The following is a 15738-nucleotide window of genomic DNA, read 5'->3' as shown; positions in this document are numbered from 1 at the left end:
CAAGTCAGGGATAGGAAAAAAATTGCAAACGAATTTCATGAGGGATATAAGTAATTAACTTCATATTAGCAAATAGTTTTAACTAGAAACCTGAAACAAAATTCATAGTCAATGTGTAAGGTACATGCCCCAAAAAATTACCCACAATGACAAAGTAATCAGATTATTAGGACAATAGTGGTGGAAAAGGGTGCATTATTTAAATACAGGATAACAAATACGCATGGCAAGTCTACCCCTCGCAACTCTTATCAAACAGTTCGTGGTAACGAACTATAAGTAAGGAGCGACCCGGCTCAATGGTAACCGGAACTGTAGAAAACGGAATTTTGATACCAATAGATACATCAAAAGAATACAATTTTAATGCTGATTTCAAATATATAAGTTTCATCAAGTTTAGTCCTACCCATCAAAAGTTACGCGCCTGAGAAAATTTGGCTAATTTTCGAAAAAAGGAGTAAATACCCCCCAAAAGTTATAGAACCCTAATGAAAATCACACCATCATATTCAGCATATCAGAGAACCCTACTGAGCAGGATTCAAGCTCCTATCTGCAAAAATGTGGAATTTTACTTTTTTTGCCAGAAGGAAGATCACGAATGCGTTTTTATTTTGTAGTTTGTTTTGTTTTTTTTTCCAGGGGTGATCGTATGAATCCAGTGGTCCTAGAATATAGTGGGAGGGCTCATTCGAACGGAAATTAAAATTTCTAGGTCCCTTTTTAAGTGAACAAAAAAATGGAGGGCAACTAGGCCCCCTCCCACGCTCATTTTTTTCCCAAAGTCACCCGATCAAAATTTTGAGGTAGCCATTTTGTTCAGCATGGTCATAAATATGATAACTATGTCTTTTTGGATGACTTAATCCCCCGAAGTCCCCGGGGGGAGGTCTGAAAGTTATGAAGTTTACCCAATGTTAACATATAGTATTGGTTATTGGCAACTATACAGAAGTTTTCAGAGGGGATTTTTTCTGGTAGTTGAGGGAGGGCGTGGGTCGGGGTTTATGTAGGAGGATCTTACCATGAAGGAAGTTTTCATGGGAGAAGGGACATTGCTATGAAGGGGGCGCCGGATTTCCCAGCATTATTTAAATAAAGATCAGAAATTATATATAAAAAAACAAGTTTTTTAACTGAAAGAAAGGAGCAACATCAAAACTTAAAACTACAGAAAATATTATGTATATGATTGGGTTCATCCCCTAGTCAATACTTCGCTCTTTAAGCCAAAGATTATTTAGTACTTTCATAAGAGCTATTTATTCTAATTAACGGCATTTGTGATTAAGGGGTCATTTTTAAAGAATTGGAAGAAAATTCGAACTTTAGCTTAAAGAGCAAGGTATTGACTAGGGGGCGAACCATTTAATAAACCTATTAAAAATATAAGAAGATAGAGGTTCGTTAAGTAAATTAATTCGTAGGTTACATATATTTATTACTAATAAAAACGTTCGTAAATAAAAATAAACAGGTTTCGAGAAAGCCATTTAACCAAATAAAAGTAAATTAATATTCAATTTTTTTTTTAATTAATCATGTACGGTGAGCAAAAATCAAAACCTGCATTAATACAAAAACGTTCAAAAATAAAATTAAAAAAAACAAGTTTTTTTAACTGAAAGTAAGGAACGACATTAAAACTTAAAACGAAAAGAAATTATTCCGTACATGAAAGGGGCTGTCCCCATCTCAACGCCTCGCTCTTTACGCTAGAGTTTGACTTTCTCACAACTATATTTTTTTAAACAATGAAAAACTTTAGCGTAAAGAGCGAGGCGTTGAGGAGGGGACAGCCCCTTTCATATACGGAATAATTTCTGTTCGTTTTAAGTTTTAACGTCGTTCCTTACTTTCAGTTTAAAAAAAACTTGTTTTTTTTATTTATATAGGTTCATGCTGGCCGTTTGGTCCCTCTGCTGCTGAGTAACCTGACTAAACCATGTCACTGTTGAAGCTTCAAATGCTTAGTGAGGCAGACAAAGGAGGGTCAGTCGCTCTTTTATTTTCTCACTTTTAAAGTCTTCTTCGTATAATTATTTTATAATGTGTATGTGAGGATGATCATGCGACTGTTTATATTTAAAAAAAAATAGCATAAGGATCAGCCTAAGGCAGTCTCAAATTCAAGCCAGTCAATAAACGTCTAATTCTTGATGTAGTTGCTTTTTTCAAAAATTCCCTTTAGTTTTCTTAAAACTAATAAATCTATGTTTACCTTTATGCTTACTAAAAATTTTAATCTTAGCCTATAGATTTTATTCAGAAAACAGAAGAAAACTTACGATAAAGATTTAGCTGGATCCGCCTTCTTCCAACAATAATGTCATGAAGCATAACAACACGACATTCAAGCAATGACCCATCGTAATCCCTACTTAAATATCCAATGTGAAGTGTGTTTACCCTCACGTTGAAATTATCCACCTCCATGGCAGAATCTAGTACTTCTCCATTTTTCAGCCATATCACTTGAACTGCACTTGGTCCTGAATTAAATGTTTTAATGAAATACCAGAAGTTGAAAGAGTTTCGCGTTAAGCTATGTTACAGCATTAATTTCTTACAGAAAATTGCATGTTTAAGGAGAAAATTGTTTATCAAAAATCAGAAATTGAATATTGTAAAGCTGTTAAGCATGACTGTTAGTTTCGTGGTCAGTCATATAAGCAAATAACGGGCTCCTTTGTTACTTCCCAAATGCTACTCACTCCTAAATTAGCTCGACGTTATTCATGGGCGCCAGCAGGGGGGCAGGGATCATGGCGCCCTCTTTGAAGTTTGGAACTATAAAGTAATTATAAGGAAACCAAAGGAAAGAGAGCAAAATAGGGCAAACCATTGAAAAAACATGTCTGCCTGCCTGCCAATAGATTTTGACCCTTAATAAGGAAAATATAAGTTATAATTTGTGACTGAGTGACCCCTAACCCGTTTTCCACAAGGTTTTTTTCCCATGATTTGGTTGGAGACCCCCCCTCCCCCCTCCCAAAAAACAACAACAAATTCTTCATAGTAATGAATTATAAGAAAATAACGATCCTTGTCAATAACGAAAGTATTAGAGCCTAACTATTGATAACATTCAATCAAAGAATCAGCTTTTTATCGTGATCCTAAACTTATATTTGTTTATTAGTAATTACTGCAGTGATTAGTACACAAGAAAGTTCACATAATTATGAAGAACACACGGAAAACAACTTAATAAGGGGCAACTTCGGTAAGAATATACCGTCAACTTTTGCTTGCATTGAAAGAGTACTTATGAGCTGATATACGAAGCCACTATAATCAGAAATGTTTCTCCTGGACGGAATGCTGGGACTTTCTGTATTTTCGTCCTGAACGGATACATTTTTGTGTTTTATTATCAATTTTGTTTATTTACAAGAGTTATTGTATTTATCTAGTTGTTACTTTGAAAAAGATTTAAGTTTTTTACAATTATGAAGCATAAAGCTGTCAAACATACTGACTTTGGATATTCAAAATTAAATTAACAATATTGAATTAAAATTTTTATTTGATTTTCTTAATCTTAGTTTTAATGTTTTACTTTGAACAAACTACTTTGATAATGCGTTACTTTTTAAAAACACTGAGTCTAAAGGCATTAAATATTTTGGTGTTTGATAACCAAATTCAAAACTGTCTATATTGTTAAAAAATATCCGTCCAAAGCTTCGGCATTGCTCAACAGAAGTGAATGCTGGGAGTTTATATCTTAGTTTTTGCAAGTAGGCTTTGTTTTGTGTATCTTTTGTGATTACTTACTTTTTTCATATTTATATACTTTTACTTTAATTGACATACTTTTTCCATTGCCTTTAGAAAAATGTTTGTCTCTGAGCTTCATTAAATAAAGATATAAAAGCAATTTTTTTCAACTGAAAGTAAGGAGCAACATTAACACTTTAAACGAAAAGAAATTATTACGTATATGAGGTGGGTTGCCCCCATCTGAACACTTCGCACTTCAGGCTACAGTTTTTCGGCACTTAAAAAAAGTTACTTAATGTTCTAATTGTTAAAATAACCTAATTAAAATAATTAAAATAACCCTTGTATTTCAGGAGTTGTTTTTAAAGAATTGGGACGAAATGTAAACTTTAGTGTAAAGAGCGAGGTGTTGAGGAGGACCTTTTATTTTAATTTCTGATCGTTTTTTAAATAACACCCAGGATACCTGGCTCCTCCTCAACGTAAAAATCCCCTTTCTTATAAAAATATCCTCTGGACAAGTCAATCCTGGCAAAAATTTACACCGGACAACTACCCTTAACATCTCCACGCCTAAAATTGAATCAGTAAAAAGAAAGCAAGACATATAAAAACATTTCGTACATAAATTCTGGCAAATTCCCCCAGTGTAAAATTTCCCCTGAAAAGTTCAACCCCTGGAAACTACCCTCTCCTTGCAAAATTTTCCCAGCAGAAAATTTGTCCTCCTCTCCCCACCCAAAGAATGTATGCATACTTCCCAATAACAAATAAAACAATGGAAAGAAATTATAGCTTAGAAACCTTTCCCCAGGGGCTTTAGGGGGTCATTTTATCTCCAGAGACATAGTTATTGGGCCTTTCAACTATGCTGAATAAAAAAGCTGCCTCATAATTTTGATTGTAAGATTTAGGAGAAAAATTGGCATGGGAGGGGGCCTAGTTGCCCTCCAATTTATTCAATCACTAAAAAAGAGCACCAGAACTTTTCATTTCCATTAGAACGACCTTTTTCGCGACGTTCAAGGTTCACTGGGTCGATACGATCACCCCTGGAAAAACAAAAAAAAAAAAAAACACGCATCCGTGACTTTTCTTCCGGCAAAATTACAAAATTACACATTTTACAAATATGAGCTTGAACCTTGCATTAGGGTTCTTTGATACGCTGAATCTTATGATGTGAATTTTATTAAAATTCTGTGACTTCAAAGGGGTCTTTCCCCCTTTTTTTAAATAAAACAAATTTTCTCAGGCTCGCAGCTTTTGATGGGTAAGACCAAACTTCATGAAATTTATATATTTGGAATAACCATAATAAGCCAATTCTTTTGATCCAATTATTGGTATCAAAATTCCGTTTTTTTAAGTTTCGGTTACTATTGAGCCGGGTCTCTCCTTACTTACAGTTCGTTACCACAATCTGTTAGATTACGTATCAAAATTCAAACAGAGATCATTGAAATATTGATCGTTTTTTCTCCGTTACCAAAAGTATTGTATTCATAAAACTTATGAAATGTAAATAAACAAATAGAAAAGGTTTTTCAACTAAAGTAAGGAGCAAGTTTAAAACTTAAAACAAATATAAATTATTCTGTATATAAGGGGGACTGCCCCTTTCTCAGGACCTTGTTCATTAAACAAAAGTTTCTTAGTACTTTGATTTTTTTTTTCAATTGCAAAATTTCTTAAGAAATTTGGTAAAAAGGCAAATTTCACAGTTAAGAGTAAGGAGCTAAGGAGGAGACCACCCTTTTCATACAAGGAATAATTTGTTCAAATAGGTTTCAAATCTGTTCCCTGCTTAAATTCAAAAGCTCTTTTTCTTATTTAATTTCTGATTGTTTTCCAAATCATACCCAGGCCTAACCAAGATATAATTTGAGGTAACAGTCCCTTAATTCCCAGGTTAATTGCTTTAAAAATGTGTAAATCAATAATTTTTTGTTGATTAATACCGCCCTACGTTTAAATTTGCAATTTCAATTTTGGATGAAATTTGAATATACTTAAAGAAACTTGCAATGAATAGTAATTTTGGTGAAAAGTCCTTGTTAGTATTACTGCTAAAGAATTTTGGTTGGATGAAAAGGAGAAAATGGAAATTCTGTGAGACTTTTGATCTTCTAAATAACTGAAGCCATCACAACCTCTACAATAGGATTCTCTTATCGATGAATACAGTAAATACATTTTTTAAAATACATTGAAGTACTTCATGTAAACAGAAAAAGAAAAATATTACCATTTAAACTTACTGAAAACTAAGTTCCTTGCAGTATTTGCCACCCCAAAGAAATTTCATGGCAGTGCTGATGATGACCTGCCTTGTATTTTCCACTTCTGTGCTATTACGTATTGTAATCTAACATATTAGCTTTACAGAGAAACATTTCAATCAATCCCTGCTCCCCCCTTACCTTATTCAACATTTATCTGAAGCCTCATGAAGAGTAAGCACTTTTTTCATTAAAATGTGTTTTTTTAGGAATCTACCCAACCCCCATCTAAACAATGACACACTCCCCCTCCTCATTATAGATGATATGCAATTAAAGATCACCAAAAGTAGCCTAATGTTATTAAAAATAATGCGAATCAACTTGGTTGAATCCAGTACTGCCACCATTTGACATTACTTCTTTTGCAACTGGGAAGCCTAAAATACAGTTATTGATACTTTTAAATCAATTAGCTTCTCAGAATTTTAAACTGATTCCAAATTCGTTCTCTTCGGGGTGAAGTCGTAGTTTGGTGCCCTAAGCCACCTAAACTGTCACCCAGCCACCACTATTATTATTAGCGTCTGCCGCCCCCCTCCCACCATCCCCTGGAAAATTTTCTGCCGGTGCCCTTTCTGTTATGGGACTCAATTCAACTTTCCACAGCCCAAATCCCATAATAGACCTAATTAACACGATGTAACTAAGCAGTATACATTTTGTTGCAAGAGATGAAATTTCGAATTAAATGAAATTTAGTTTATTCATTAGTTAATTATTGTAAGGTAATTTCTTATTTTAAGCTACTATAAGGAAGTTAAGGATCTAAATTTCAAGCTGATCGGACGCAGAAAGTTTTTGGCACATTTTGGATTCCCTCTGACAGGACAGTCATATATGAAGAATTTATTATTGAATATGAATCGATTAAACCATCAGGTTTACTGGAATATTATGGGGGTGTGGTACATTAAATACTTTTCCTCTCTTGTCCATTATAACTGTTTTTAGTTTGTGTGGTCAAACTGTTTAAAATTCTGTTGACCGTCTTGATACAACTTGCGGAACTTAGATAATAGATTTGGATAAAAGAGAGAAAACTAAAAGCTGACACCAAATTTCCCAGATATCAGTAGCAAAGGCCTATCGATTACTTATGAAAACCCATATAAAGAAGACCACTGGACTATGGCCAGAGCAACACCTTTATATTTTGAAAATAGATCAAAATACGGCCTATGACGATAACATAAATAGGACTCCAAAATGTGATATGACAGAAATTATGTTTTCAATAAGGTTTTCTTTAGATTCAAGTGTATAAGTAAACTGTACGTCTGTAATAATATATCAGTTCTATTTAAATTACTGATGAATAACCAGTTGATATTATTGAGAATCTTGACAATGTTGTTAACCAATTATACAATGTTAGTTTATTTTATAATTAAATAATCAATTAAGATATAAGTAAACATAGCATATATTAAATACCTAATGTAACTTAGGTACCTCTTTTTTTATCATATTAATTAACTGGGCCTAGGCTAGCCTAGATAACAATGAAAATGATGTTTGATGCAAATTTTAATTCCAAATATGGTAAAAAATTATAAGGTGTTTCTAGTTTTCTTGAAAAATAGCTGATGTTGGTCTAAAAGAAACTCTGGAAAGAACCTAGGGCCTAAAATAGCTTAATTGTAAGCTAGCCTATATGCTGGGAGTGTGTTATCAAGGTTTTATATCTACATATTTATCGTTTCTAGAGGTTATAACATTTTGAAGGCTATATTATGGGTCTGTAGCCTACCTTAGCTATATAAGCTTGACAATTTATCCCCCTTAGTTCTGGGTCTTAGCCTTCTCTGTTTTTTCATTGGCCCTGGTTTTTAGAAACATAATTTCTATAATATCTACAGGACTTTATGCTATATTATGGTTTTTTTTTGTGCCATTCTGTTCTATAGGCCTTTCTGAAGGAAAGGCCTATATATATCTTAGCATGGACAGCCCATTAGTAAAAGCACTGCTATATCAGTTATTTTGTTTCCACTAGATCATTTGCTAAGAAAACTAAGATAGTATAATAAATATTGCGAATTTATGAGTATTACAATTCAATTTTTTAACTGAAAAAACGTAGTTTCACTATTGCAATTGGTTAAATTAGTATAGAAATAAGTGCCTGATATCAGTTTTTGAAATAGACATTATTACAAAGCTTGAAAACTAGCCAAATGACACGATGCACACACAAATAGGGGTATTTATACTGCTTCTGCTACGACTACCACTACTACTAAGCGTGTATTAATTTTTATTATGATAAAACATATGTTTTAGATGATATGGAAATATAATTTGCTAATAATCCATTTCTTGACTCATATAAAAATAGAATCAATTAGACACACTGAAAATAAAAAATCTATTTATTTTTTAAGCTAACGTCTATAACTTATCGTCACTACCTCCTCCTTCTCAACTAGTACCAAGTCAAGGATTGTGTGACCTCATTGAGGAGACATCTTTAATTGCATCACCGAGGTATTTTTCTGATAATCAACAAATTGAATCACCAGCTGTTGACGATAATGAGCTTGAATGGTGTTGTAAATTCTTAAAGGAGTGTTTTCATGGTAGTCAGAATTTTGATGATTTACCTCCTAACACTATCGAAGATAATGACCCCGAAGGGACCGATAACTTTTTAAAACAATTATTTAGTGATAGTAATGTTACCAATTCAATTGATATTGTACCTAGTGCAGTTGAATAGAGCATAGAAGTCAGTTTTGCCAAACCAGATCAAGGTGTGTCAGAGGGCGGTTCTGGTTGGGTAGGTCAGATAAGTCCTAACAGTCTAGAATTTTGGAAAATTCTACCAGAGTTAAATGAGAACCTTCCCCCCACTGATTTAATGGACATAACCCCATTTTGGCCGAGTAATATTGAAGAAGAAAATATGTTTGCTTGGTCCGATTCTCGTAGTCCTAACCCACTCGAGGCTATGCTAAGCGAACTGGAGGATTTTACTCCACGCACAAACCCTAATTTTAAGGTTGAACAGAGTGGGGGAGGTGATGGGGATATGCAAATCTCTCCAACACTGCCGGAATTTTATTTTACAAACAAATCTATTTAATACGCTAATGGCGGGTGATATTATAACTGATACAATAGATATTTTCCATACATATGTGGACACGATTCGAGCACTTCTTGAACAACACATTTTGGCTTGGGGGAGGGGGTGTTGAGACAGCATAAAAGCCTCAGTAGCACTCAAAATATATTATATTTAAATGAAAATCAAGGTGAAGTTTATTATCATTTTTCTGCACACTGAAATATTACCCCTTCACCTACATTTGAAAAATTATGAGAGTGATTTGGGTTGAGACAAAACTTGATAATTATAATGAGAAGGATAGTGGATCAGTGGTTCTATTTATTTAAATTTTAAGTGTTAATATATATAAATTTAAAAAAACTTTTGTTTTAAGAGCGAGTGGACTGATATCTATACTTCTAAAATATAATCCATATTTAGAAGGATGTAAGGGTGTGCAACGAATCTGTTTCGAGACAGGGCAACAGTGTTTCATGTACGCGTTTCTTATAGCGGTCTTAAAACCCCCACAACTTGATACTTCTAAGAGAAAGTTGGACGATTAGGTGGTTAATGAGGAGGAGGTGTTAGATTCCCCCAGAGTAGATTTCAGTTGTTTAACAAGTAAATTTGCTGTAACACTCAGAGGAATAGAAATTTTTGAACGGGTTAACGAGCATTTAAATTTTTTTGTTACAGTGCTACAATATGAAACGGAATTTGAGGAGGGGTGCGAAGTAATAAAAAGGAGTAATATCTCCATTAAGTTCTCCGTTGATTAAATCAGTGAAGCACTGGGTTAGGCTTTTTTACACACCACCTGCAGAACCTGATTCAATTGGACATTTTAATCAAATTACAGATACTAGTAGGATTCTGGGGAAGGGTAAGATATTTGGGGAACGTTACTATTTTCCAATGCGTTTGTCCAAATTTCAGAGTGATTTAAACCTACAGAATCATATGAAACACTGTAAACGTCATGGATATCAATCTGTGGAGACGTTCACCGGTGATAGAGAAATGTTACGGCTTAGAAAATTTTCAAAATACACTTTTGCAAAGTGATAAGATCACTTTGTATTTTGAGGCTGAGCTCACAGATGTGAAAGATCCACAAAATTCAAATTGTATTAAAGCGTATCAAGCTATTGCAGTGTCTTATGCCCACGCTCAAATTGATTCTAGTAACAGTATGCCCCTATTAGATGTAGTTGAGATATTGGATGACAGTGATTGTATGGTCACAGCATTGACTAAATTAATCGTTACAATGAATAAAGCAATCTCTTGGTTGCGGCACAAACAATATACTATTATTCTACCGCCAGAGGATCGCTTGGCTATTAAAAAAAGAAAATATTTTGGGTTTTTAAAGAGAAATTTGAAGATGGGGTAAAGGGAGAGGGAAACAGACTAAGAGGAATGGGGGTAAAGAAAAAGTTCGCGACCACGACCATTTATGGCAGGAAATGTCATCAGGGGGAACAACTTTCGTGGAGTGGCGCATGAATCGTGCAATATAAATGTAATTCAACAGTACTTTATACGAGTGGTTATTCACAATTCCAATTATGATTTGAAATTTATTTTACCTGCATTGGTACGTATGCACAAAGGCGGAGTTGTAGATGGGTTATGGATAGATGACGCTTTATCCTATAATATTATACCCAAATCACCTGAGAAGTTGTTGTTTTTAGAAATGAAATTAAAACACTATATAATGGATATACTTGCTGGAATAAAATCCATTTTTTAGACTCCTATGGTTTCTTCCCCAAATTCCTTAGCAAATTAATTCAAATACAGAAAAGTGACAATTTTGATAGTTACCCCCTCCTTAAACAGCTTTTTCCAGATCGTGAAATGTATGATTTATTAACTTGTAAAGGCATATATGCATATGATTACTACAACTCCTGCTCGAGGGTAAGTGAGGAGAAACTTCCAACCATTAGTGCATTTTATAATTCACTTACTGACAGTCAATGCACCACCGTCGACTGTAAATTTGCCAAGAGGTTTTGGGTCAAGGGGGGTGTAAAAAAAGATGGGATTATTTTAAAATATGCCTTTCTTGTGATGTATTAACTCTTTTGGACATTGTGTGCAAGAACACTGATAAATTCTATTTAGAACTTTGGTTGGATATAGGTTATTATTTTTCAACTCAACACCTGGTGACAGATTTAATTCTAAAAATCAGTAGAGAAGAACTATATCTCATCACTGATGTGGATTATCACGTATTTGTAAAAAGATCTATGGGGGGGTATGTCTTTCAAGGGGACCGCGTCTTGAAAACCGATCCAACTGGGCAGAACTCTATCGATGGTGTATAATCCCATGCTGTTTTTCAAAATAAGACTTCTCTATAACCATCGGCAATGTCTCACTACTGTTTACCCTGTGGCAATTACAAAGGGCTTGAAAATCCTTGTGCCAAAGATTTTCCCGACATTGACACTGTCGAGAAGAATGTTCCACAAGGATGGTTTTTGGAAATTGACGGACTAATCCCAAGGGAGCTCCATGACTCGGTAAAAGATTTAGTTTTACCGTCTGTAAATAGACCTATGACCAAGGACTTTTTGAGTCCATACAATTTGTCTTTGATCGTGGATATGAGCGTGCATTGGACCCCTTCCAAGCACAAAACTAATTGCCGACCTGGAACCGAAACAGAATATAGTTGTACATCATTTGTTATTGCGATGGATGGTAGCCAATGGTTTCAGGGTCGCAAAGATACACAGAGCCCTGAAATTCGATCAGAAACCCTATTTGAAAACGTTTATTGACACGTTTAACAGTAAATGTTCGGAGGCAAAAAGCAAAGTTGAAAAAGAAATTTATAAGCTTATTTTAAATTCAGCCTCCGGGAAAATGTGTGAAAGCGTACGAAACAGAACTCGTTGTGACGTTGTAACTGTCCCCCGGGAATATGCTCGAATCGTTGCCGACCCCAACTTCACAACATTCACTGTCACTGACTCCAATATGGTTCTTCTACACAGAAAGAAAACAAATGTTGTTCTAAATAAAAATATTGCAGGCGGCAGTTAGATACAGAAATTTCCAAGAAACTCATGTTTTCATTCTTTTGTATTATGGAGACTATAATAAGTGTATTAATAAGTTATATATATAAGTATGTGTATGTAATAAATTATATATATAAGTGTATTATGGAGACTCTGATTTACTGCTATTAAAAGTTAAAACTGAGAATTTATTGGAAAATTTGGAAAATAGTAAACATATTAGCTCTCGGATGGATTTTACCAATTGGGAATAGTCCCTCTATCCTGATTTCGCAAAAAGTCAGGCCCCAAATCAGTTGATGATGTATTTGTCGGAGACGGGGAGCGATTTAATATCCAAAGGGGTATTTCCCAGTCTTAAGGTATAGTGTGTGGAAACTTTATTTCATTCTTTAATGTATGTATTAAATAGTGTTGATTTTTTCTATTCTCTCTTACCTTACAATCAACTGTGTGATATTATGTGTGTGCATTTAAAAAAAATACCTGTTGTTGTTGTTGTTGTAAAATGTTAATAAGAGAAAATTTGATTCGAAATTTTTGTTGATCTTGTTGTTGTTCTTGTGTTTATTTAATATCGTACTAGGTAGACTGTAGTCTAGGTGAAATTATTATTATTTATTCATTAGACAAGTATTGTTTACATTTAGTTGTAGCCCAACTGTTGCACTGCGTCAACAGTATGTATCAATTTTAAACACCGTTAAGATCGGGGAAATGTCGGGGAAAACAACACTTTTAGCTAAAATAAATAATAAATGTAATAAAATGTTTTTGGAAAAATCCAAAAAAAATTACTATTGTTATAGTGTTTGGCAAGAGTTACTTGACCAAATAAAAGCTATTGCTGCTGTTTTCAATGATTGTTGTTTTCAATTATTGATGATTGATGGACTTGATGTAATCAATAGGATTGAGGACTCAAACAGGACTCGTTGTGACGTTGTAAGTAGGCCCCAGGAATGTGCTCGAATGATTGTCGACCCCAACTTCAAAATATTCACTGTTATACACTCCAACATGGTTCTTCTACACAGAAAGAAAAGAAATTTTGCTCTAAATAAAAATATTGCAGGCGGGAGTTCGATATAAAAATTTCCAAGAAACTCATGTTGTCATTCCTTTACAATGTGTGTAAGGTACAATAGCCAAGGGAGAGGGAAGTTCAAGTGTTTTACGGAGACACGGATTCACTGTTATTAAAAGTCAAAACTGAGAATGTATTGGAAGATTTAGAAAATGGTAAACACATTAACTCTCGGATGGATGACACAAATTGGGACGAGTCCCTCTATCCTGTGTTGGTGAAACGCCAGACCCCAAATCAGTTGATGATGTTTAAGTTGGAGACGGGGAGCGATTTAATATCCAATAGGGTGTTCCCTGGTCCGAAGGTATAATGTGTGGAAACTGTTTCTCGTTTTTAAATGTATGTTGTAAATAGTGTTGATTTTTTCTATTCTCTCTTACCTTACAATCAACTGTGTGATATTGCGTGTGTGCATTTAAAAAAAATACCTGTTGTTGTTGTTGTTGTAAAGTGCTAATAAAAGAAAATATGATTCTAAATTGTTGTTGTTGTTGTTGTTGCTGTTGTCTTTATTTAATATCGTACTAGGTAGACTGTAGTCTAGGTGAAATTATTATTATTTATTCATTAGAGTATGGTTTAAAATTAGTTGTAGTCCAACTGTTGCACTGCATTAACAGCATGTATCAATTTTAAACACCATTCAGATCGGGAAAATGTCTGGGAAAACAACACTTTTAGCTAAAATAATTAAAAATTGTGATAAAATGTTTTTGGAAAAATCGAAAAAATCTAGCATTGTAATAATGTTTGGCAAGAGTTATATGACCAAATAAAATCTATTGCTGCTGTTTTCAATGATTGATGTTTTCAATTACTGATGATTGATGGACTTGATGTTTTCATTAGTATTGAGCCAAACACAAGGCTGATAATTGATCATTTAGCTGAATCCATTGAACAATAGTCTCAAGAAATGCTACAATTATTTACTGTTCGCTCACATCATGAACACATTTTCTATAACCCTAGTTCTACACAATCTGTTTCATCAGAGCAAGTGTATGAGAGCACTTACTTTGAACTTTACCTGCTGTTTTATCTACAGATTTGTTCGGAATTCCAGGTCTCTAATAACTCTCAATATACAAGTATATCCCGGCGCTCCAATTTCTACTTTCAGCGTACAGTCAGGCAACAAATAAACCCTACGGCTACATTCTGTGGGATCTTAATCGGAATACACCCGAGGATTTGCGGGTAGTCACATATATTATCGACAATAAAATTACAGTGCATCTTCCGGTGAACAGTAAAAAAGACTATTAGTTGCCATCATGACACTGAACAAACTATGTGAAAATAGACACTTATTTTCCGTTCTAAGCACTTCAAAACCACCACTTAGAAAAGCCATACTCAAAAATGGCATAGACAAAGAATTTATTAATCTAATACCTGAACTTCGTTCAGGAACATCGTTCCGCTGTACGCGACTTGGCTTGCAAAAACAAAGGAAAGATTTTAAAAGAAAAGATATTGTTCAGGTGGGCGGTAGCTTCTTTACACCTTTACTACCAATATTGCAGGTCTTGTAAAAAGTTTTCTCTAGATGGCTAAACACTAAATATTGAGCCCAATAGAACTCCTCCTTTCACCAGTCAAACACTATGAGGACAACCTAAGCAAATTCATTAATGATAATAATATTGTCGATGATAAAAAGCTAGTTTTACTTCAAGATGCACTTTGTTGCATAGACAAACATAACTCCTATCGTGAGAGATCCGTCAATGTAAGTGTCATTGACCCCAAAAAAGGCAATATATCTTTGAATTTGTTGATCTTCTTGGCCTAACATTTACATTCTAAACTCAGCATATCAACAGCTATATTGAAAGCAGTGGGAAACCCATTATTCAAAACCAGAAGAGAGTGCAGGATCTAACGACTCAAAGCTGTGGTTTTCATACGCTACTATATTTTGTTTTCAGATGTCGTGGTTAAACTTACAAGCAATTTCTCAACATTTACGTAGACAGTCCACGTCTGAATGACTTTTTGGTGGAAAATATACTCTTAGACATTTATAATATTGATTTTACAGCCCTACAAATAAAGTTTTTTAATAATGTATGTAAATTTGTTTACCAATAAAAAAAATTATATACACAATGTCTTTGTTCTCCACTTTAGATTTCTACTTTTTCTTTTGGTGTGTATAGGAAAGTGTCGATAACAACTAATGCTAGTAGATCATTTGAATTTACTGTATATTGATCTTGATTGGTTGCAGAGTCAGGGTCACATTTTCTGCAGTAAAATTTACCTTCACTCTTATTGTATCTCTTTGTATAGTCAATGATACTATTTGCATTCATATTGTAAAATTCCCGTATTCCAGTTTGCATATTCACACGAAATCCCATACAGTGTTTTCAAATGGTGAATCACATTCTGTAACAGCCAAATAAAAATCAATTGATTTATAGTCATAAGCGCCAGTGTCCTCATAACGATGACGTAGAAACCAAATTTTCATGCTACCCCAAAGTTGTATCATGGTCCAGATTCTTCTTCCCAAAATAATTTAAA

The 15738-nt window shown here is 34.1% G+C and overlaps 1 protein-coding gene across 1 annotated transcript in view; it reads right to left on the bottom strand.

Annotated features, from left to right (window-relative positions):
• Positions 1 to 15738, bottom strand: part of LOC148950172 (hemicentin-1-like) — a 235199-nt gene that overhangs the window by 156599 nt on the left and 62862 nt on the right. The window contains exon 5 of the mRNA XM_089091489.1: positions 2292 to 2495. Within this exon, the coding sequence (XP_088947615.1) occupies positions 2292 to 2495 (204 nt within the window). The remainder of the gene's footprint in view (positions 1 to 2291; positions 2496 to 15738) is intronic.

This window comes from Artemia sp. Qi Xiang Cuo, chromosome 7, assembly GCF_049724085.1.
Source record: "Artemia sp. Qi Xiang Cuo chromosome 7, ASM4972408v1, whole genome shotgun sequence".
NCBI lineage: Eukaryota > Metazoa > Arthropoda > Branchiopoda > Anostraca > Artemiidae > Artemia > Artemia sp. Qi Xiang Cuo.
This window is presented reverse-complemented; position numbering and strand designations above follow the sequence as displayed.